The 23,807-nt window shown below is 35.3% G+C and overlaps 2 protein-coding genes across 2 annotated transcripts in view; one reads left to right on the forward strand and one right to left on the reverse strand.

Annotated features, from left to right (window-relative positions):
* Positions 1–23,807, forward strand: part of LOC134843974 (unconventional myosin-XVIIIa-like) — a 319,060-nt gene that overhangs the window by 128,691 nt on the left and 166,562 nt on the right. The gene's annotated exons all lie outside the window — the stretch shown is intronic.
* Positions 19,659–21,182, reverse strand: LOC134844047 (soluble calcium-activated nucleotidase 1-like). Its single transcript, XM_063860506.1, has one exon. It carries the CDS (start codon positions 21,109–21,111, stop codon positions 19,963–19,965), a length of 1,149 nt encoding a protein of 382 aa, XP_063716576.1. The 5' UTR covers positions 21,112–21,182; the 3' UTR covers positions 19,659–19,962.

The raw sequence follows: 23,807 nt of genomic DNA on the forward strand, positions 1-23,807 counted from the left end.
CCCCCCCCCCCCTCCCTTTGCCTGAATTCCTTGTCCTAACCGTCGTCACCATGAATTGAGTCTTACAGGCTTCTAACACGCTGGAGACAGATATAAAATATTACAAAATATCAACTGAATGAATTAGTTAGACCATCTGGAGCTTGAATAACTAGTATCAATGATTAGTGTCTAACTAAAAAAAAGAGTAGAGCTAGGTAACAAACACTAACAAATGGGACTGTCTAGTGATACCAGAAGTAACCAGAAAAATGAAAGCAAGAGATAAAATAATGAAGGTAATCACAATGAGTGGAAAGGAAGGATAAATCTAAAGACAACATATGACATAACATGGTAATGTGCTGTTCTGTCTTGTTTTTTCGAGCCTGTTTACGAGGAGAGAGAAGCGAAACAAGTGGTAAAAAGCAAGAAATGTTAAAGCGAAGTGCAAGATAGTAGTATGTTAGACAGGGGTATAAATATTCCGAATATGGTGTTGCGTTTCCATTATGAAGCATACACCCGCACCATTACTGTGGCTGATTTAATGCAATGGTGGCTATATGGAAGAAGCAGTAGCAAGGCAACCACAACAGAGCAGTATAGTATTACTTGTAGTTACGGGTGGTAGGCAGTATAATTATTATACTTTTTCTACTTCCTTCTAAGCCTTTCCCTCTATCTCTATTTTCTTAGCGGTGTTTCACTTCCTTTTACTCCCTTGCTTTTCTTCTTTCCTTTCCTAGCTCCAATGCCGCTATTTGGGAGCCAATCAGAGGCCTCTGTTTAGACGCATATGACGCAACAACGCGCTCTTCATTCTGCATTTCATGCATCCTATCCTATCCTATCCTATCCTAATACCACCACAACACAACCACACACACACACACACTCACTCACTCACTACTATGCCAATAGATAGTGCACCAATGCAGCCTAGTAACTCGACTCTCTTATCCAATCCCCCTCCATTCCGGTGCCGGCTCTAGCCAGGGGACAAAAAACAAAACAAAAGTGCCAAAACAAAAGACGCTGACCCTTTAACCATCATTTTAATGGCACCGCATAGCCGCTTCTGCTGCAAAAAAACGACAAGGCACCACTCATTTCTACTTTTATACAGGCCAACACACTACATTAATGAAATACAGGAATGTCAAAAGACAATTCAATTGAAGCCATCAATTTGAAAAGTGAAGCTTAATATAGGATCAATTAGAGCAAGAATGAACCAAACAAGCACTTCGTAGGAAAACCCCGAATGTGGCAGAGGTTACATAATGTTAAGAAATGCTTTGATAATTAAACAGGTTAAAAAAACCAACAAATTAAATAACTATGTTTGATGCATATGTTCTATGCATGGATAAATTGTATACGAGGTGGTAGTGAAATGAAAAAAAGATTTAAAACGTTAAATTCAAAAACGCCGCAGGTGCTGTGTGGTTCACGATGTGTGACTTACCTCACAGAGCATCACTGATTGAGAATGATGATGAGATCCAGTGGATACTTCAGAAGAGGATGCCGCACATCAAGTCAACATACGAGAACCTGCCAATACCCCCCCCCCCCCACCTCTTTCGTGCCACGTTCTTTTCAAACATCGTCTGATCTCTTGACCACATAGATCAATTGAAAAATCGTCATTTCTATAGAAGCCACATCAAAGATTTAGAAAATCTCATGATTGATGCTTGAAGAAACAAAAGCGTTTCAGGTCGTCTTAAGAAAACAGACGTCTTGAAAAAGATTCATTCAAAACTATATCTTCCTTAAAATGTCAATGTATAGGTATTTTCCAAGCATATAGCGCTGGCTTGCTGCGTGCTGTTTTTGCTTTCAACTGTACTATTCAAAAATGGATACAAAAATTTGCAACGAGAAAAACCATAAAACATACATAGCCAACAGTTGGAAAAGAGTCAATGACCGCAAGTAAACAGAAAAAATACTGCCTGTTTTTGAAAAATCTCAACTATCTCAACTATCGAACTCTTTGAATTTCTAGAATAATTTATGATTGGCACTTTTTTTGATAAAACTAACCCAATTTGAGAAAACTGGATCAATAAGTAAAATTTTTAATTCACTGATAAATCTGAAAATTAATTCCAATTTCGAAAATAGATGTTGATCACGTTTTTCGTGACCTTTACACTTTTGCTGTTCGATAGTGGAGTCTGCCTTCCATTTAACAAGTGAAACGAACTGAACTTAAGAGATCAAAAGTAAACCCTCGAAAAAGTAAATTTGAGCCTGGCAAATTTTAAGCCTTTTGAAAAAAAAAACCTAAAAAAATCACCGCGACCCATTTAATTGTCTGAAATACGTTCATCGACTCTCAGAAAAGCGTCGTAAGGTTACAAGCCAAAAAATCATAATACGGCAACAAAAGACAACTCGAAATATTTGAGACATGTGACAACTCGCACCAAAGAAATGAAAAAAATTGAATGAGTCACTAAATAACATCTAGAATAGCCGGAAATACCACTCGCGCCGAATGTAACCGCAGAGGAGTAAGAGTTCACTACTTGCCAAAGCCGTGTTTTAAACTAATTTTCAAGCTTTGCGAGACGTAGCTATCCTAGAACTTTTCGAGTTCACTTTTGCTGCGAGTTGCTTTTTTGCGAGTTGTCGCAGTACCCTAAAAAACAACCTAAAAAAATGAGCCTGAAATTAATCAAGCTATTATGATGAGCCGGAAATTAATCAAGTTATTATGATGAGCCGGAAATAATTCAAGCTCTCTTGATGAAACTAAATCAATTTGAGAAAACTGAATTAATCTATTTTATTTCTTTTCCACTGGGAGATCTAAAAATTTAAATCCACTTTCGAAACTAAAAGTCAATCACAAAAACTAATAATGGAAAAAATCCAACTCCAAACCGCGAAAAAGAAAATTCCTCAATACGTGCCTTCTCTTCGTTCAGTGAGCCGATCGAAAACAGCGCAAAAAAAGTCAGCGTTTTAAAGTATATCACCATTTCTTAAAGTGAATATACTTTGTGTTGTTAATTGGAAATTAATGTACCTCCCGATTACAAAAGACTTGCTCCTGCAATTTACAGATGCGAAACAATTGCGAGAACGCGACGAAAAAGCAGCTCTATCAAGTGAAATAAGAAAAATAGAAATAAGCCTCGATTTAGCAAAAACTCGCCTACGTGTAGGATTTGAATCTGCGACCTGCTGCAATCAAGAGATTTTGAGTCTCACGCACTATCCACTCAGCCACGCAAGCTTACCAAGCGACAAACACTAGTCACGAGTAAAGCGACTACATATGCTTTAAAAAATGCCAATGCTATACAGCAAAAGTGGCACCACAAACAAATAGACTCAATTTTGCAAGTAATAATTGGGAAAATAACAAACTGAAGGCATCCACTCTAACTTTGCATGTAACAAATTTTAACCTTAAAGCCACATTATGTATAAAATATACATTTCAAAATATAACGAGATACATTGAGTTAGAAAATTTTTGAAATCGAGTTTTCATTATTGTTATGTTGTTTGAAACAAAACACTTTTTTCCGTTCATTTGATGAATTAAAAAAGCATAACTGTGTTAATTAATACTATTCGAATGTTAAAGCAGATGCTATGAAAAAGCTTAGGTTGGAAAAAAAGAAAGCTCGTACTAATACACATTGCTTCGCAAGTGCGAATAACGAAATATGAGCTCTTTACTATAATTTACTAGTGTGTGCAGGGGCGGATTTAGGGGAGGAGCGGACGCCCCTTTCCCTTTCATGGATTTGACACCCCCTGCCGACCCAAAGGGTCCTCCTTTGTACTATTTTGAGATATCCATATTTGGTGACGGATCCTGAAAATTTTCCAGAGGCACCTTTGGCGCCATTATATACAATTTTTTTTTTTTGGGGGGGGGGGGGGGGGACGCGCAACAAAAAAAGCAATTTTTTGGTGAAAATTTTCCTACAAGTGCCTAAAAACGCTTTTTTTGGCCTGTTTTTCAATATTTTGCCTGCGACGCAGAAAAATTGACCAAAACGGTTTTTTTAGTGGTAGTGCTTTGAGAGAGCTCGGAAAATTAATTTGGTCGACCTAAAAAAAAGGTCGACAAACTTTTCGAAATTTTTTTGAAAATCCGCCTCCCCCCTTGAGAAAATCCTAGATCCGTTTGAGTGTGTGTATGTGTGTGTGGTGTGGGGCGTACCTGTAATTCGCTGGGGGCTATAATGGGAGACCCGAAAAATTTTACATATACAAAAATCAAAGCAAATCGTTTGACTCATTTTCGGCTCGATTATACTTTGGCTGGTTCACCCAGAGTCACAAAAATACGCTTTAATTCAAAAAGCAATTACCTTAAAGGTCAATTGGCCTCATAAGTTGGTCAGAAAAGGTGTTTTCAGCTTCATGCAATACTTCAATGGGTAAGAAAGACAAGTAAATTTAAAGACTTCAAAGCAAAAGAAAAAAATTGGATATACAATGCGTTTGTGCAATGCAGTGAAATGGTAAATGTACTTGAAGGAACTGTCGCAGAAAACAATTAGCATCAAACGAGGTCCTCCGGGGCAAAAGGGAAAGTTCAAAGGAAATAGTCAATGAAAGGAACAGCGTGATCCCACCAACGCTATTTCGAGAAAATAAGACAAATTGTTTCAGAATTGAAAAACTAACTTTCGACAAGCACTTGAACAACGAATCTGACAAAACACGCAAATACACAAAAACTGCAGAAAATAAATTGGTTAATAAGATAAGTCCAAATACTAAAAAGTCCGCAAAACAAGATCCTTTTAGGCTCCTTATTTTAAAGTCATTGTTCCTTTTTTCGCCTTCCTTTTGAGCATTAAGTGATCTTGTTTTAGAGACCTTTTAATATTTGGGCTTATTTACCAATTTATCTTCTGCACTTTTTGCGGATTTGAAGACCTTTATTTAAGTGGTCGTTTTATGCCAGAAAATTTCAGATACTTTGAATGAAATAAATATCTACTTTTCTCTAAAAGCGTTCACAAGATTTCTCAATTTATCGTTTAAGAGTACCGGCGTTACCCTAATTAACTAAAACTCCCTTAAGTTGACACAATGCAGTAACGTATAGTTAAGTGTGACCTAAAAATATCGTTCAATTTCGTTTCTTAGAAGTTGCAGTGAAGAAAAAATTATTCACTTACGTTTAAACAACTATCTACAACCATTATCAAGGATAGCTAGTTGCTGTGCAAGTAGCACAGAATGTTCCGACCAGATTCAAAGAAAAACAATACAAAAAAGTTTGTTTTTTTATTACTTTTCTTCAAATTAGTGTCGTTTTTAGTGGCTGGTGTGATTCGAGAACTATACGATCGAGCAGAAAATTAGTAAATTAGGCATGATGGATACCATCCAAAAAATGAATCAAAAATAAGAAGAGACGAAGAAATAAAGTTCAATTAAATAAAATTAAAATTGTTTTCTAACTTTTTGCACTATATTTTGAAAGATTTTTTGAAATGAAACTACCAAACTAGTAATCTTTATCGTAAAATTGAGTTTTTCATCCTAAAAATTGTAAATTTCCATATAACGAGCGTTTCTCGATCGCGTTACTCGCTCGAAATAAGACAAAATCTCAAAAAATGAAATCCGTTTTTCTCGACAATGGGACAACTTTTAGAAAGTTTTCTATGACGTTCGGATCACGACTGAAAGGGCTTTAATATGATGCATCACTCGGTCTAATACAAGCTAGGAAACGGCAAAAATAGCTCTAAAAAGTACAAAAAAAAAGATTAAAAAAAACTTGAAAAACAGAACTTCTGATATGTACCTGAATCAAACCCCCGACAACGAGATTAAAAGTCACAAGACCTCGCATCTGCGGCATGTTCACGTAACTATTTGCAAACACTGGCCAAAAATAAAGCAGATATGAAAAGATGCAATTTTATTGCCAATGCTATGCTCCAAAAGTGCCACCAAACGAGCCTTTATTTTTGCGAGTTTGGTAGGAAAAATATCTATTCATCATATGACACTACGCTCGCTAGCTCGTGTGTAAAATTTTTTAAATCTGTCTTAAAAAGTATGCTGTGCATAACGGCGTCCTCGTGTATGTTTGAACCAGTTTTTTCTCTCAGTTCATGAGCTTTTTTAAACGACTTACTGATATTCAAATTTCAATAATAAATTATTGTTTCTCAGTTCCTTCCCTGAACACTATTGTAACAGCAAAAAATACTTCCCTCCCAGAACTGCTAGAAAATCAACTATTCCTTCATACTTTTCGCCTTTGTCTGAGGGGATATCAAATCCCGTTAATCAATCTCATCAAAAGCTAACTTCAATTATCGGAAACAAAATTGAAACGAACAGGATATGCCTGTATTTAATTCCCTCTCCGTATGTGAATTTCAGTTTTGGAACTTTTTATTACGCACTGAAACTTGGCATTGTGAACTAAGCTAACTATTGTGAACAGATTTGCACTTCATACTTTGCATAGTATGACTACGTGTTTAAAAATAACACGTACAACAAGATCAAAATACAGTGGAAAAGACCCGAATACAGTTTGTTAAATGCTCAGCGATAATTTTCTTGGCAATTAGCGTTTAGTTTGTGGCATAAATTCTATAATTTCGTCTTAAAAAGTTATCTTAGTCCAGCTCCTATTCCATTTCTCCCATCTGCGGTTTTTTGTTCATGTAATCCAATTACTAAAATTGTCATGTGGGTGAATTACCAAGTTACAACCCTATTTTGTCCTCATAAATCAATAACGTCTGAATAATCATGTTTACATCTTCTAGCCTCTATAAGAAAACACTACCAGAGCTCCTTGACAACAAGGTGGCTTTAAAAACACATTATATCTCTCCCCTCCATCATCCAACCAAACTGTATTATGAAATAAAACATTTTGGTTGTCACCACTTTGGCTGCGCTTCGCACATCTTGCGATACAAAACCAGAAAGCCGCTAAGTCGGAAAAAATAAACAAGACTTAAAAAAAGTTAACAAGTCCGCCTACCCCTCAAAATACACACATGCACGTACAATATTTTTCCGCTCGTCCAACGACGCAATTTGAGGCCATTCGGCCGGTATAATTTGCGGAGGAAACCTATCAAGCCGAGAAGAAAAAAAATGTTGCCATGAAAAACTTGGGCTGTAAGCAATTGAGAATTTTTTAAGCAATTTGTGCAATCCAGTGAGCATTTAAATTATGTTTACATTGAAATGACTCAAAAATAAGTCATTAAGCCGATAAAATATAAGCCGAAATCGATTGGGCCGAATAAAGTTTTTTAAGCAAACAAGAAGAAAAACACGACGTCAAAATATTACAAACAGCAGAAGTAAATCAATACACTAAAGGCATCTATAATGTTAAAAACGCACAGCAAAGAAATGATTATACGATAAACAATAAGCTACAATTAACTAAGCCGACAAACAATGAGCCTACAACTTTTTTTGAAACGGACTATTTCCCTTTTGAAAAAAACCAGGTCCTGTCAGTTTCGAACCCAGGACCATTGCCGTCAGGCGTATTCGTTACCTTCAGGCCAAGTGTGCCGCAGACGCAAAGAAATTTGGATGCAGCATGAACTGAACTCAAAATTACCATTTAAATATTGAGCAATCTATGAACTAAGCTATTTAAGTAGTACTTGAATGCAATAACCTTGCTTATCGCAAGGGTAATAAAAATGAACTGGCGGGTGCACCTCCGGTGCTTTGAATTTTCGAGAACTCATAAAAAACAGCATATATTAAAAAAAAAGATCCAGAACTTTTGCGTGTACTCTGACAGTAACCAATAACAGGGTTAAAAATTTCAAATGTTGATGATTTTTTCTATGAGTTTTGAAATTCAAATTTAGAAAAAAAACAATTAAATTAAGTTTTTCTATATCTTAAGTTTAATTAAGTTTTTTTTTGAAAAATTTTAAAATGACATAAAAACAACACATCTTGGAAACTAAAAGCATTTGAGCATTTGGACGCTAAATTTGCAACTCCACAAAATAATCTCACAGTACCAAACAACAGGGTTAGAAACTTCGAATTTCGAGAAAAATTTTAAATTTAAGTTTCGAAAAAAAATTGAAAAACCACAAAAACGTCACATCTGGAAAGTTAAAAAGTCCTGAGCAGTCATATGTGACGGCGAGATTCGCAACCCCCTCGAGTACTTTGGCAGCAAGATTTGCAATCCTTTAAACTACTCGGACAGCGCCCAACTATAGGATTGGCCGTTTCAAATTGTTGTAAATTATTTTATAAGTTGAGTTTTCTGGAAAACTTTGAAAAAATCACTAAAATTTTCTGATTTCGTACGCTTAAAGGAATAGGGCATTCTTAATTGGAGACCAAACTCGCAACCCTTGAGGAAACTCTGACAGCATCCCACTTTTGTGTTGCTAACTTTTAACTTGGTGGAACAAACACTAGATTCAGACTGGAAAATCGAAAAAAAATCGTACGCATTGCAATATACGATATAGCTTAACCACGCATACATACGTTATGCCCTTAACTGTTGCAAAAAAAAACATTTAAACATGACAAGATACGTGTCACAGCATTTAAATATAGTATAGATAGATAGAAATAGATGTTAGTATGTTATTGGAGGACCCGTCACCTGCTACCCTAATCCGGGGGAATATGGAGAGCCCTCGGCATAAGTGTATTTTTGCTACCCAGAACAAGCTGGCTACTCATTTTAAGCAAAAAAAATGACGGCGGGAGGAAAAAGAGCCAAAAAAATTAACCAAATGGTGCTATAAAATATTCTCCAGTTCTCGGCTCTTTTCCAGTTCCCCCCCTTTCAACTTCATTTTTGAAAAGTCTATTTAACGTTGTCATAATGCAATGAAATTTAGCGTGGTGAACAAATCGACAATTCTGAACAGATTTGTTCTTCATAGTTTACAGCGTAACATCACGCATTTAGCCGTAATAACACGTAAAACAAACATAAAACTCGGTATTTTTAAAGGGGGGGGGGAACTGGAAAAGAGCCCAGTTCTCTCTTCGTTTTTTTTTCGAACTCAAGAATTGCAAAACTGGGTGTCGGCGTGAATATAAGTTCTACATAAATTATTACATGCAAATTGCCGTATAACACCATTTCGACCAGCCGTCAAATTTTCATAAGGAACCCCTGGCTCCATTTATACACTATTTGGAGAGCCCTCGTCAATAAAAATGATTACTTTTGACCAAAAAATAACTGAAACTTACTTATAGGCACGCATTTGAAAAGCGAAAAATCACTTTCACTTTTCAATACAAAAAGACAATTTAAAAAAGCAATTTGAGCTCTTCTATTGTTTCCAATCACCAGATAAAACACTACTACTACCAATTAACATGCCTATTTTCTTGGACAAGGTGTTCAAGAAAGTTTAAAATAAAAAACAAGGTAGGAGAAAATGGCAGAGGAACCGAAAAAAAGTAGACCAAGATAATTTGTAACAATCGTGCGGCCACCCTAGACGAGTTTTATTTTGAAAAATTCCGATAGGGTTGATCGGTTAAAATATCGTAAATTGATACAACCTGCATTCAATAATTGAGATTCTCAGAGTGTGTCAGTTGCGAGCACATTATTCTTTCTGCATGACCCATTGACAATTGAGATCGTACTTGGTACTTCTGCAGATAGCAACTAAATTTCAGCTATAAAAAAAAGAAAAATTTCTACCAATTCACCGTGCGACAAAGGCAGGCAGCCAAGCAAAAAGTGACAACAAACAGGATACGGTAAAATCAAACAAACATATAAGAGCCCCACATTTTTCAAAGCCAACATAATACCGTGAACAGATAAATACAAAAATAAATATTCACAACTGTGGAAGCGCAACTATTGTTTGGGATTCCCTTTTGAGCGGCACGTGTATAAATATGTCGCACTCTTAGTGCCAATTAACATAATGCATTCTGAAAAATATCAGCCTTTAAAAGCACCCCCATAGCGTTAAATGAACATTATCAATGGCTGACAACCATTATAGCATGACTACAAAAAGGCAATAAATTCACATCCTTTTGCAGGTCCATTCCGCGCTAGTATTTTTAGCCCACAGGGTATGAGAAGCGACTTCATTTCAAGGAGAAGAGAAAAGTTAGCGTTTTCCTCCTCTTCTTCCAGTTTTTTGGCACAATCTTCAGAGAGCTACCCTTGAACATTGTACGGCAAAATGTCAAACAAGAAAAAGAGAGAGAGCTCTCCAAAAAAATTCGATCGTTTCTTGAACATTGTCATTTTTGGAAGCTTAGGGGGAAAAAGGAAAAAGAGCCTATAGTTCAATTGAAAGAACATGGCGAAAGAATCTTCTCTGCATTAACGGCTACATCCTGTATTTTTTTGTAGAAAAGCCCATGTGACCCTCAAAGGAAATCCAATTTTCCAAACTTCGATACCTTTTTGGATTTTTTTCCCACTTTTCATAAGAAAAATACCTTATCAAATTTGACATTGAGTTCAATTAAAAGAACGGGTAGTTGAAATCTCATCTATATCAGCTATTAATCCCCCAGCTGCTAATCCCCCAAAAACCACTAAGGTTTTGGGTAAAGTCCCTTTTTTTAAATTTTCAAAACTACGCATTTCATCCCGCATCAGAACAAAACTTTTGGAAAAAAATCAAGGAGGCACCTCAAATTTCAGCTGGAACCATCGTTATTGATGATTTCCATGAACTGGAGGTCTTTCTCTGAATCTTTTAAATTATGTGAAAATTTATTTTGAAATTGCTATCGAAATTTAAAAATTGTTATAATTGTTCCAACAACTCTCGAAAAAATGGAAGCCACTATGATTTAAAAAAACGTTCAAAACTTTGTTTCTTGCCGGATTAGGCTAAAAAGGAATTGAAATGGATGTGAAAAAAATCAGCTTTGACCATGAGGTCTATATTTCCTGTTTGTCTAATTACAGTATAATTATAATGCCTTAAAAGCAAAATACAATAAGCAAATCTATGATTTCACAACTTTAGACGTCGATTTGACAACTTTTCTGTTTATTGCATAACAACCATCGCTGATTTGACAACAACCATCGCTGTTTATTGCATAACATAGTTTATGTTTTTTTAATGACTTTACTCACGGTCAAATTATTCAGAATTTATTAATGGCAAAAAAGCGCAAAAATAGCGTTGAAAGTACAGCATATTCAAAAGTAACACTTACAGAAAATATCATTTCACCGTTTCTTGGAAACTTTTAGCTCAAAACTCTACGGCAAAATCTGATGTTATGGATTGCAACAAAAGAACGGGTTCTGAAGTTGCTCCCTGTATCGGCCATTACGCCCAAATTTTTGCTGAAAAACAGCTGTCGCAGGGAAAAGACCAATTACTGAACTTTTTGGAAACTTGCATTTTAAAAAAAACGTGACTGCCAAATCTGAAAATAAGGTTTTATTCGAAGGAAGGTTGTTGTGGGAATATTAACTGCATAAAAAACTATTTATAGAAAAACAGTTATGACCTCAGTGGCGGATTTAGGGGGTCCCCCCTTTGTACTATTTTGAGATATCCATTTTTGACTGACTGACCTGAAAATTTTTCTAAAGGCACCTTTGGCGCCAATATATACTAAATTTGAGGGGGGAGCCCGCACCGAAAAAAAGGCGATTTTTTTGGTCGAAATTTTCCAAAAAGTGCCTAAAAACTCCTCTTTTTTTGGCCTTTTTCAAAAATTTGGTTTGGGAGAGCTCAGAAAATCAATTTGGTCGACTTAAAAAAAAGGTCGACAAAATTTTCAAAAAATTTTGTCGCTCTTTTGTGAAAGTTTTGTCGCTTTTTGTAAGATTTCAGCTTGCGCTCCATTTCAATTTTCGTATATGTTGGTGCCAAAGGCACCTTAACAAAAATTGCAAGTTCGGTCGAGTGAAAATAGTTTCATAAAATAAATCCAATGGACGAAACCTTTGGGTGGTGAGCGTGTCGAACCCGCCAGGAGAGGGCGCCTGCCCGGAACAAAAGCATCACAGAGCAAGATTTCACCCAATGAAAAAAAAAACATCAGTAGATATCACAACCGCAGATATTCTTTCTCTGTACACATCCCATCGATAAACTGGTAAAAACAAGGATGAAACTTTCTTCGCGGAAGATAAAAATTTATATCAAACAGACAAAAAAAACTTCGAGCGAATAAGCGCTGGAGGTTTATATATTTTTTAGGAAATGACAGTGCTATCCCTCATGTGCACCTTTTTAGTACTCAGTTGTAAAAATAGAAATGCCGATAGATGCTTCGCAGAAAAGAATAAGAGCAGTTATAAAAAATACACAATTAGCAGAAAAATATGTAGCTAAAAAATACTCTTGAATCTCCTCGTCACTCCACAAAGGCACCCATTCAAAAAAAAACAACCCGTTCCGCCAACTTTTACAACACATGATTGCAGCCAATTCACTTTAAATCCGTTTTCATGTTTCCGAACCGACTGTTGCTTCTTCGTACATAACTCAACGATAAGACTCAATTTAGGCAATTTGGTACACTTTGTTACTCTACGGCCTTTTTTAACACAATACTATCGCAAAAGAAATAATTCAAATGATCGTAAAACGTATAGAACCTGAAGTAATAAGGACAAATATTCATCAGCTGAATAGGCTTTTTTAAAAAACGCATTCATTTAATGCATTGACGTCATTCGATTATTAATTTCTGTTCCGCATCTGTGGGATTAGATTAGTAAACAATTCGGTAGCAATTTCAATACACCGCGTATTTATCCTCTAAACAAAAAAATATGGTCAGAAGCCTTGGGAGAAAAAAATGTCATATAATCATTAATAAATTCTAAGCTGATATGAACCTCCTCAATTAGAATTGAACTTATTCAAAAATCCAAAATAATCATTGAATATCCTATCCATCAGGGATTGGTGTTGGCAACTGACTTCGATTCAACCTGGCACAAAATCGAACTAAAATGGAAAGTCAGAGGAAAATGGACAGGGCGACACACAAATCTAAAACGCGCAATGACTTATTCCAGTGTAGTTTAGGGCGGATCTACTCAACATTCTTGGGCTCTTTTCTCGCCACATTGCAAGTTTTTCATTACCATAAAACTTATGCAAGGCTAAATGCGTGAATTATTATGCTCAGAAGAGTTGATTTGCTCACCATGCAAAATTCCACTAGATTAAGAGAATATTCAAATAGTTTTTCAAAATGGAAATTCAGAGGTGGAGGGGGGAGGGGGGAGGAGCAGAAAAGAGCGCAGTCTCCCACTTTCGAAACTTTTTTATCAACTTTTTTTAAACAATTTCTTAAATATGGCCAAATAACGTTGCTATCCTTCAAAATTCAAAGATCTTACCTTTTTGGAATGAATATTTCAAAAATAAAACTATCTCGAAAAAAAATACAAGCATTGAGAAATCTTAAAGAGGCACATTAGATAGGAGATTGAAAAGGGCACATTATGTAGATCCACTTAAGGTTTGAAAAATGGTTTGGCCACTACTCTCACGACAGAAGTCGCTCCAAAAAAAAAAGAAAAATTAGAAATTGTTTTCAAAATATGTAATTTACCGCAAACTATATATTATAGTTAAAGAACTTTAAGAATAGTTGATACCCCAATGACTATTGAATATGAAAAAAAATTTTAAACAACGATAAAATTTATCCCTGAACATGACTGGTTGGAACTATTTAATCTAAACGATGAAAAAAAATCAAAATGAAATACAAAAACATTCCTACGCTTGTCTCGACTTACGTTTAATTTTGAGGAAAACACGTAAGAAAACACAACTCCATTGCTAAAGAAGCATCGAGAAAAATTTATCAAGCAGCTACTAAGCCGACAACACTAGGGTAGAAGCAAGATAAACCAAAATCGAAGTTGTTTTCATGAAAAACTTAGTATTTGATAACGCTTGCTAATCGTTAGCGTAATTATAAATTTAAGAAAGACACTTGCGTCTAAAATAAAAAGAGCATTAATTAAACTAGCAAGCCTGCCTCAATCAAATCGCAAACAAAATAGATGTTATTCTGACCACGCTGTTCAAGCAATGAACGTTCTAACAATTTCACACAGAGGCGAAGTTGCACTTCGCATACACAAGCAAAAATATGACCAATAACTCCACTGGGAAAATATAAATGAGTAAAACTTTGAGTCTATAAAATTTCCCAAGTGACGCACGCCAATTATGAAACTAAATAAGTGCTAGGTGAATGCAAGCCAATTATGACGCATTAGCATCACCAGTCAATTCGAAACAAAAAGAAACTTACCAACTAACATGCCTCAATTTATAGAGCGGACGCATTTTGACTAGTACACTAAAAGTTCATGAAAAACATCCGACACTTCCCAGGTTCAAACCCTTTGATTCTGTTGCGGGTCTCCTTCCCTGCTTCTAAGCTACAGATTCATGATAACTTGAAGCTAAAGGGCTAATTGTAATATAATAGTTTGTGTTAATAGCCATAGCATTGGCTGTACTTAATAGCTGGTTATTGATCAAAATGAACACAATTTATCAAAATGAACACAAATATTTGCAACTTAGGTTGAAAAAAGGAGTTCATGCTATCACACAAGCTTTGCTTGTGTAAAAATGATCAATATCGTAAGCCGGTTGGAACAACTTCAAATTCCAAACAACCAATCGGTTCGCAAAAATGTGAGGCTTTTCTAAGCAAGCTATTGAAGCTAAGAAATATGAAATTTTAATATGATTAAAGTTATTTCATGAAGCAATTCGGATGCCAAAAAGCTTTTCTACTGAAACTATTCAAGAAACTTGAAACTTTAAAAACTTTTTCAGATTAAATCGGTCAGCGGAAAATTTAGGTTTTTCTCAGCAAACTATTCAAGCTATCAAACTAAGAAATATTTCAATTTCCAAGACATTAGTTCAAGTTAATTCATAAAGAAAAATCTAGTTTTTTGGAGTGATTTAAGCGATAACCTTTTGAAGTATTTCTAGTTATTTCATAGAAAGAACTGGTGTAAGCTATAAAGCGAAAAATTTTTCAACTAACTTCATACAGCGAATCAGTCTGCAAAAATAAAAGAGTTTTTTAAGCACGCTATTTAAGCTTAAAAAAATCAGTTTTTTCATAGACCAAAGCGGATCCCGAAAAACTCAAAATTTTCTGAACAAGCTATTAAAACTATACGAAGCGGTCCATAAAAAGTTGAAGTTTTTACAAGCAAGCTGCCCAGCTATAAAATTATTTCATACACTGAATCGGTTTGCGAGAAGATATGGTTTCTTAAACAAATACATTCAACCTTTAGAATATTTCAACTTAATTGATAGACTGAATCGGTTGACGAAAATTATAAGTTTTTTAGGCAAGCAATTGAAGCTATGACACTTCAATTTATTTCAAGTTATTTCTTAAACCGAACCGTTTCGCGAAAAGTGATTTTTTCTGAGCAAGCTAATCCAGCTATGAAACGTTGAAAAATTATTTCATACACTGAATCGGTTCGCTGAATATTTCACTGATTATTTCATAGTCTGAATCGGTTGATGAAAAATTTAAGCTTTTTAGGCAAGCTACTCAAGCTGAGACTTTGAAATATTTCAAGCTATTTCATAGACTGAATTAATTCACTTCAAATTTTTAAAGCAAGCTATTCCAGCTATAAAATTTTGAATATTTTCAAGTTATTTCGCAGACCGAATCGGCTTGCTCTCGATACATACGAAATAGATAACCTATAAAAGGTCAACAAAATTTTCAAAGATTTGTTAAAAATTATTCCGCATCTATCATAAATTTCCTGTGCAGTAAAAATACATGTTTGATCTGAGCTTCAAACAAAAAAATTGCCGGTCAAACAAAAGAGAATAAGTCAAACAAAATGGATGCACGCAGTTGTCAAACTGGCGATTCTTCGGCCGTTAAATTCGTGTCAAATTTGTTTCCAAGCAGATAAAACGATTTATGACTAACTCATTTTTGAGCTCTTATTGGACACCAAAAAACAAGTTCATCAAAATTTGAATATATTGCTTCGTTGAAACAATATTGCCTGATTTTTCCAATGATTTAAAGAATAATAAATAGAAGATTAGAACAAAAAATGAATTTGAGCATAGAAAAAAGAAATCCAAATGCCGAGTTTTCTTATATCGATTCTTTTAAATTGGTAACCACTTCGCGCAAATATGTCAGTGAAAAGCACAGTTTTATATTTGGAATGAAATATCAACAAACTTAAGTTGATAGAAGAAATTTGATAAAAGTTGATAGATTTAAGTTGAGAAATTTCGTAGAAAAAATCTACTTTCTCCGTCAAATTAGTCTGCAGAAAAACCATTGCTGATATTAAGATTCGGAGACACCTGAAAATGGATCTGTAGATCCAACAAGGATGTCCCAGGCAGTACTAATATTACTAACGCTTCATTTATGGTGAATTTCCGTATATTTTTTTCCCTGAAAACAATTTATTAAGCAGCAGCAAAGCGGGGCTTCGCAAAACTTGCGATACAATGCAACCGCAGCATTGTCAGCCAGCAAATAGAAAATGGGATGAAAAGATAAAAAAAAATCCATAGAAAAATTTTTGGGAGAAAATGAAATAATTTCAGAAAAACAGCCGAAAAACAATCAAGAGTATTAAAAAAAACTTTTGTCTTTACCGAGCGGGCGATAAGCCGGTAACACGTGGGTAGACACCCAGTGAATCGAAAACAAAAAAAATGCCTTATGAACTAGTTGTCAAAAAATTTTGAAGCAATTAAGTTTTGTTGAAAGTCTTGCAACATAAACTATCCAAATTTTTCAAAAAAAAAAACTGATCATTTTCTGTCTTTGAGACGACACAAAATAAGGTAACTAAGCCGCTTTAACATAAACCGAAACCATTCAGGCCGAAGAAAAAGAACACAAAGCAAAACCAAGGAAAATACACAACATTGAAGCTAATAATTTTACAAATTTTAGGAGTAAATCAAACACAGTAGCATCTTCGACAAAAGTTAGTGACATCACAAGAAACTGGACGGCTGTTTTTAGAAATGGGTCGAAAATAACAAATTGAAAAAAATCTTTGGGAGAAAATATTGTCAGAAAAACAGCCGAAAAACAAGAGTATTAAATAAGCCTTTTTTACCGAGCGGCCACTAAGCCGATCACAAATGGGTAGGCACCCATTGATTCGAAAACAAAAAAAAACACCAGAAATTGAGGTCAAACAAATTTTTCAGCAATTAAAATTTGCAAAAAGTCTTGCAACACAACCCACCAAAATTTAAAAAAAAATCATTTTCTGCCTTCGATGCGACACAAAATAAACAAACCAAGCCGAAGAAAAAAAAAATAACATAGAAACACCAAGGAAAATATACAAAACATTTCACAAATTTTACAGAATAGTTCACAGTTAACCAAAAACAGTTGCATCTTCGAAACAAAATCAGTGACAGCAAAAGAAATTGTTGAACATAGGCCGACGAAACATAAGCAGACAAACAAAGTCCGATAATTCAATTTTTCCCGGGAAAAAAATCTGTCCATTTCATGCATACTAAAAAACAAGCCCATGCCTTAAGGCGCATAGGTAACCACATTAACTCCAGGCTAAGAGGGAACGAGCCTGGAAAATGTTAAGGTTCTATAAAAAAAAGAAAAGTTGTTTACGAGAAAAAATGTCTAGTTCCCGAGTACAAGACAACTGCTCTCGCAATAGTAGCTATAGTACTCAGAGGCGAAGCGGATCTTCGCAACACTTGCAATACAATACAAACATTTAAAAACGAGAGAAAGGTTAAAAAAAACAAGGTGAACCAAACTTTTCTTATGTCTCGCTGAACAATAATTAGTAGCACAGCTAAAAAAAATTGCTTTTTTATTTTTATTAAACTGGTGCGGGATCAAATGAGAAATTACAAAAGGTCTGACATTTTTCTTACAAAAAGATAAGGAAACGCCGCTTCTACGGGAGAGATGTTTGCAACCGGTTCTTTCGATTGATTCCTTCATCTCAGATTTGATAGGGTACTTTTTCGAACAGTCAAAAAGTTTCTTAAAAACGGTCAAAACATGAAACACTGACTTTCCGAAATCCGCAACTTCTTTTCTGCAAAAAAAAGGTCGTGGCCACTTAAGGAGAGAAGATTCCCAAAACCAGGTTTCTTGCTTGAACTTTTGATCTGAGATTTGGCACGGTAGTTTTCGAGGAAAGAAAAGAAGTTTCCAAAACGGCCAAAACTTTGAACGTAGGCCATAACTAGGCTTTCAACAACTTGTTGCTTCGATAAAATCCTTGATATCAGATTTGGCAGGATAGTTATAAAAAATGTCAAACATTTCCAAAAAACGAACAGCAAATCAACAATTTTGACTTTTCCGAGAATCATAGCTTTACGTTAAAAAAAATTCCGTGTAGCCGCTGATGCAGAGTTTCGCAGAACCTGTAATTTTACACAACCTGATTGAACCCAAAACAAAGATTTGGGAGGGTATTTTTTGAGAAAGTCGTAGAAACGGTAAGAAAAAACACAAATTGTCCTTTCAAAGAATCATAGCTTTTTGTGTAGAAAAAATTTGAACGTAAACGCTTATGAATGGGAACGTCCCACCACCCGTTACCTCCATTGAAACATAATGCTCAGACTATCTCGAAAAACGGGAAAAATAAGGGTCACGTATTCCCCTCACAGACTTTTTCGAAGACTGTAGTCAAAGACGTAAAGTGAAAAAAGACGAGATTATTAAGTAGGCTCAAAAGCTAGTAAGCGGTCTTTCCGTTGATACCCATTTCTTGAAAATCGGCGAATAGTTTTTCAGAACTAAAATTTTGGCGAAAAGTTTCAAAAAATCTAAAGCATCTCGAAAAAATGCAATCCTACAAATTTTAATAAGACCTGCTCTTATCATACCCGGATTCTAGACAAACATGCCTAGCAAGAAAATTGAAATTTAAACTAGCAATGGAATAACGCTCACGAAGCAAAAACAAAGCTAACAATCTCTGAGCAGACGCCATTTAAGCCAAAAAATGATTTTTAAATAACTTGAAAATACAACGAACAACACTTGCAACTATCATGATACTTTGCTTACAGCACATGAAAAGCTCCTGATGTGGCACTAATTCCGACTAAAATTGAGCAGACACCAGTTGAACTGGAAAATAGGGTTTTAAGAAAAGTATTTTCAAGTCCCCCCTGAAACTAGGATGAATAAAACTTGCACTTGAAACTGCTATTAAAGTTGCCTACAAGCACAAGCAAAATCGTTGATGTGGCACTCAAGCCGACAAAACTTGAGCAGATGAAAGTTCGACAATTCAATGTTTACAGGTAAAAAAATTCGGTTTCTATATATAGACACTTGCTCTCACAAGTATAACTAATTTTTCGGTCAGAGAAAATCGGCGCCGTAAAATAGCCACAGAAGGCGGTCTCGAAGTCCCTTTGGGGCATGAAAGGGTCGAACTAATGATACAGGTGACTACCCAATCTATTTCTTTAAACATCCAACCAAGTCCTGTCACCAGTTTACCCTCTTTCAGTTCAATTCCTTCCAAGAGTCATTCTATAGTAATCACAATGAAATCTGGATATCTTTAATTGTGAATATCTTTATTGTCAAGTTTGTAGAAAATCATCAGATAAATATAATGCAAGCAACTAGCACAGTTGCAAGATACCGACGAAGAAATACATATACACATAATTACTTTTTAATCCTCATGTTTAGAAGTCGAGCAAAACACTGAAGCTTCAAAAAATTCTACAAACCCTTTCTAAAATCAAAACACTAACAAATTTCAAAAAATATATGTCATCTAATTTACTAATAGGGCTTCGTCGGTAGCAAAAAAGCAAAATGAAGGAGCTATTAAAATGGATGGAGAGTAATATGTATCAAGGTCAGGGTTATTTAAAACTATATACAGATTGAACCGAACTATGCGTGGTCGTTGAAGCGATTGCAACATCATTACTGAATATTTCAGAGGTAGATTAAGAAGAATGGTGGCTAAACAAATTCTACGCCTTCAAACTTGTCGGTCGGCGAAATTTCGATCTCTTCCATCAGTAAATCCATATTCGTTTTGAATACTGTTGCATACGAAGCCACTTCTCCTTTGAACTCTTTCGTTTTGATCCCAATTATAATCAAGTCGTTTGTATGTGGGACAAATTTAAACGACGAGAAGCCTCGTTTCTTAATGGGTGCTGCCGGTAGTCGCGAGTATTTGACGTTTGAAAAAGTGGAAGACGTTCTGATAACGACATTCGTTCCTTTCTCTTCATCGACTACCTCATTATACATTTCACTCGACTCTCTCCTCGGTAGGAAGAACCACTGCTTATGATGTTGGGACCAGGCAGCCGCTTCGTGCAATAAGTAACCACTGGGCGCCAGTGATAATGAATTCAACATATTTCTGTAATTCTGTCGCCAGTCTAAATGTTGAACCTGTCCAGTGTGTGAAATTGCCTTTACATACATTGGGTCATTGTTGATAACTTGGCCAGTCATCGGGTCACTAAAAGGCTTGCCCATTCCCCCTACAAACATTACATCATCTTTGACAGCCAACCACTCGGCTTTGAAGCCCTTGTTCATGTTTCCAGGCCCGTCCGATAAGATGACCCAGGGAATCAACTCGGGATCCGGACATTTTGCAATGAATCTGTAGATGATGCCCGTTCTGTCATCTACAGTGTATAGATCACCGTTGAATGCTATCAGTTCTGAAAACTCAGAGCCGCGACCCTTGTACGCGTACTGATTGCGGATGTCACATTTCTCTTTCAGCAGCAAATTCGCCGTTTTCCACTCCGAGTCCAAAATGAGTTCTGCAAACTGTAACTTGGAAACCCATGTATTCTCTTCTAGTTTGGACTTTGTATCTGGATCTGATATGAGTGCTAGTCGCATATGTATATTTCCCTCTTCGTCTATGAACCGGGCAGTGAATGGGTACGTTCGGTTGAAAGGTCTCGCGAAGTCAGTAGGCTCATATATCATAGCCAGTTTAGGCAATTTATGGTGCTTTGAGGGTATTACTAGAAACAGAAACACTACGATGAAAAACAGGGCCAACAGGATAGTGAATTTGGTGTTAAGCTTGATTGAGCTTTCTCCACAACCAAACATTTTCGGGAACAAAATGCGCATTGTTGTCAACTCATTCTTCAGTTGAGCACCTACGTCATCTCGAGGAAAATACGAGCACTCAAATACAATTAGGTCTGAAAATCCAACAAACATCTTATCTGCGCTTCGAACATGAAATTCAAAAGCCAGCCTGGTAGGGAACCTCGAAAACAAAATTCGAGACTCAAAAATTCTTTATAAAAAAGCAGCCGGTTGTTGTGCGATAATCATAGCATATTGCGATTACGATCATCATTATAAGCAACAAAATTACAAGGATAGCCGGTTGCTGCACAAGTAGCACAGAATGTTCCAACCATAGTCGCATAAACTTTTTTTTTCAAATTATTGTGTTTTTTTTCTGCTTGGTGCGATAAAAGGATCTGAGCGAAAAACTGAAACTTGGAATATTCTACAGTCATAGTAAAATTGGAAAAAAATGCAGAAAAATTACTGAGAAAACAAAAAATACCAAACAACCTGTTTTTCTCGATACTGGGACAACTTTTGGAATTTTTTTATGTCGTTCGAATAACGACTGAAAGGGCTTTAATATAATATATCACTCGACCCATTCCCATAATTATTTGTGGTGCCTGATTTTGCGTGGAAAATAAAAACTAAAACACACCCGCATACAAAGTTCCTCTCAATTTTCGGTAGTTGGGACAATAAAATTCAAAATATTTCTAGCACACAGAGCAGAATCCGAGCTTTGCAAAAAATTTTTTTATCACAACATGCAGAAAAAACGACACCAATTCCAATTGAGAAAACATTTTGTATTTTTTGACTGGTCTGAACATTCTGTGCTACTTGCACAGTAACCGGAAGTAACTAATGGTCGAGTCAATACAAAACAGCCACTAAATCGAAAAAAATCTTAAAATCAGAAATGACGATATCTATCAAAACGAATTAAAAACAAGGATCGCCGATTACTGTGCAAATAGCAGAGAATGTTCCGAACAGTCTTAAAAAATACAAACTGGTTTTTCAACAACTGTCGTTTTTTCTGTATGATTCCCAAAATTGCGCAAAAAATCTCCAAAAACTACCTTTACTCGAGAAAAACTTAGTTTTCACGGCTTAAATAAGCTATTGCAATTACTAACTACCTTACTAATTAGCTCGAAATTAATCCAAAAATCAAAAAATTGAAACCGGTTTTTCTCGACACCGTAAAATTTATAAAATTTTCAAGTGTCCTTCAAATCACGACTGAAAGGGCTTTAATATAATAAAACACTCAACCCCGTCCGATGATTATTTGTAGTAGCTGACTTTTGCATGGAAAAAAAAGAAAAAAAAATTAAACACACCCGAAGACGAAGTTCCTCCCCATTTTCAATGGTCGGAACAAAAACGTATCAAAAACTGATACCGAGACCATAGAAGGTAAATATAGAATCAGAAGAAAGCTTACCAAGATGTAATCAAGCCGAAAATACCTGAGAAACACTTCAAGCCCAAAAATTCAAAAAAAAGCTTAAAAACTAACAAAAAACTTTTACTGCCCCTTTTACGTCAATACATAAAAGCACACAACTTTTCCCATGATATATATAATAAGGCCATATATTATTTTGGCCTTTTTTTATAATGAGGCCATATAAAAAAGGCCAAAATTTATCAACCCGAGAAAAAAAGAATTTTTAAGAGATTTAAAAACTAATACAAAATTGTTAAACCCCCATCTTCTTCAATACATACACGCACACAATTTTTACTTGCTCATTAAACGACAAAATATGAAGCCAATAAGCCGATATAAAAAAGACCGAAACTTACTAAACCGAGAAGAAAAACGAAAAAATGAAATTTAAATGAAAAAGATCTAAAAACTGATAAAAATTCCATCCCCTTAATTACACACACGTACACAAATTTTTTTCTTATTAAAGGCCGCAATATGAGGCCAATAAGTCGAAATAATAAAGGCCGAAACTTATTTAACCGAGAAAAAATTTAAAAATGAAATTAAAAAAAAACAAGTTGGTAAAAGTACAACTAACCTAAAAATATGTCGGTTGCAGTTTCCAACAGAGAGACGGCTACTGCAGTTTATAGTACAATGTGGTGAAAATGGAGATCTATAAATTGGAGATCATACTGTGGACAAAATTGTTTACGGGAAAAAATGTCTAGTACCCGATTGCAATACCCTTGCTATATGCAAGGGTAAAAATGAATGTTTATACCAAGAAAAATTCGGAACTTTCTTGTTTGTTTGTAACTCTAAACAAAGAACCTGTATTTGACTCTGCGCATATTTAGATTGAAATCAATATACAGTCAACTCATTCAAAACATTCGTCGAAATAGCTACGAGATTAAATGTAAGAACACTTTTTTCTTGACATCGAGAAATGTTTCGGGACTCTTTACTGCAGCTCCAATCATGAATGAAAAAGAGCTTCCATACCATACATATTTCGACTTTAAACGATTAAGTAGCTGAGAAAAGCTTAAAAACTAACAAAAAAGTTAGTTTTTAAGCTTTTTAAGCTTTTCTTTTCTAAGAAACAGAAAAGCTTAAAAACTAACAAAAAACTTTTACTGCCCCTTTTACGTCAATACATAAAAGCAAACAACTTTTCCCGCTCATCAAACAAAATGAGCGATATATATAATAAGGCCATATATTATTTTGGCCTTTTTTTATAATGAGGCCATATAAAAAAGGCCAAAATTTATCAACCCGAGAAAAAAAGAAT

Source organism: Symsagittifera roscoffensis, chromosome 4 (assembly GCF_963678635.1).
Source record: "Symsagittifera roscoffensis chromosome 4, txSymRosc1.1, whole genome shotgun sequence".
Lineage (NCBI taxonomy): Eukaryota > Metazoa > Xenacoelomorpha > Acoela > Convolutidae > Symsagittifera > Symsagittifera roscoffensis.

What these genes read in the sequence shown, in the direction of transcription:
- LOC134844047 (XM_063860506.1), bottom strand. Translation starts at nt 21,111, where the DNA reads ATGCGCATTTTGTTCCCGAAAATGTTTGGTTGTGGAGAAAGCTCAATC.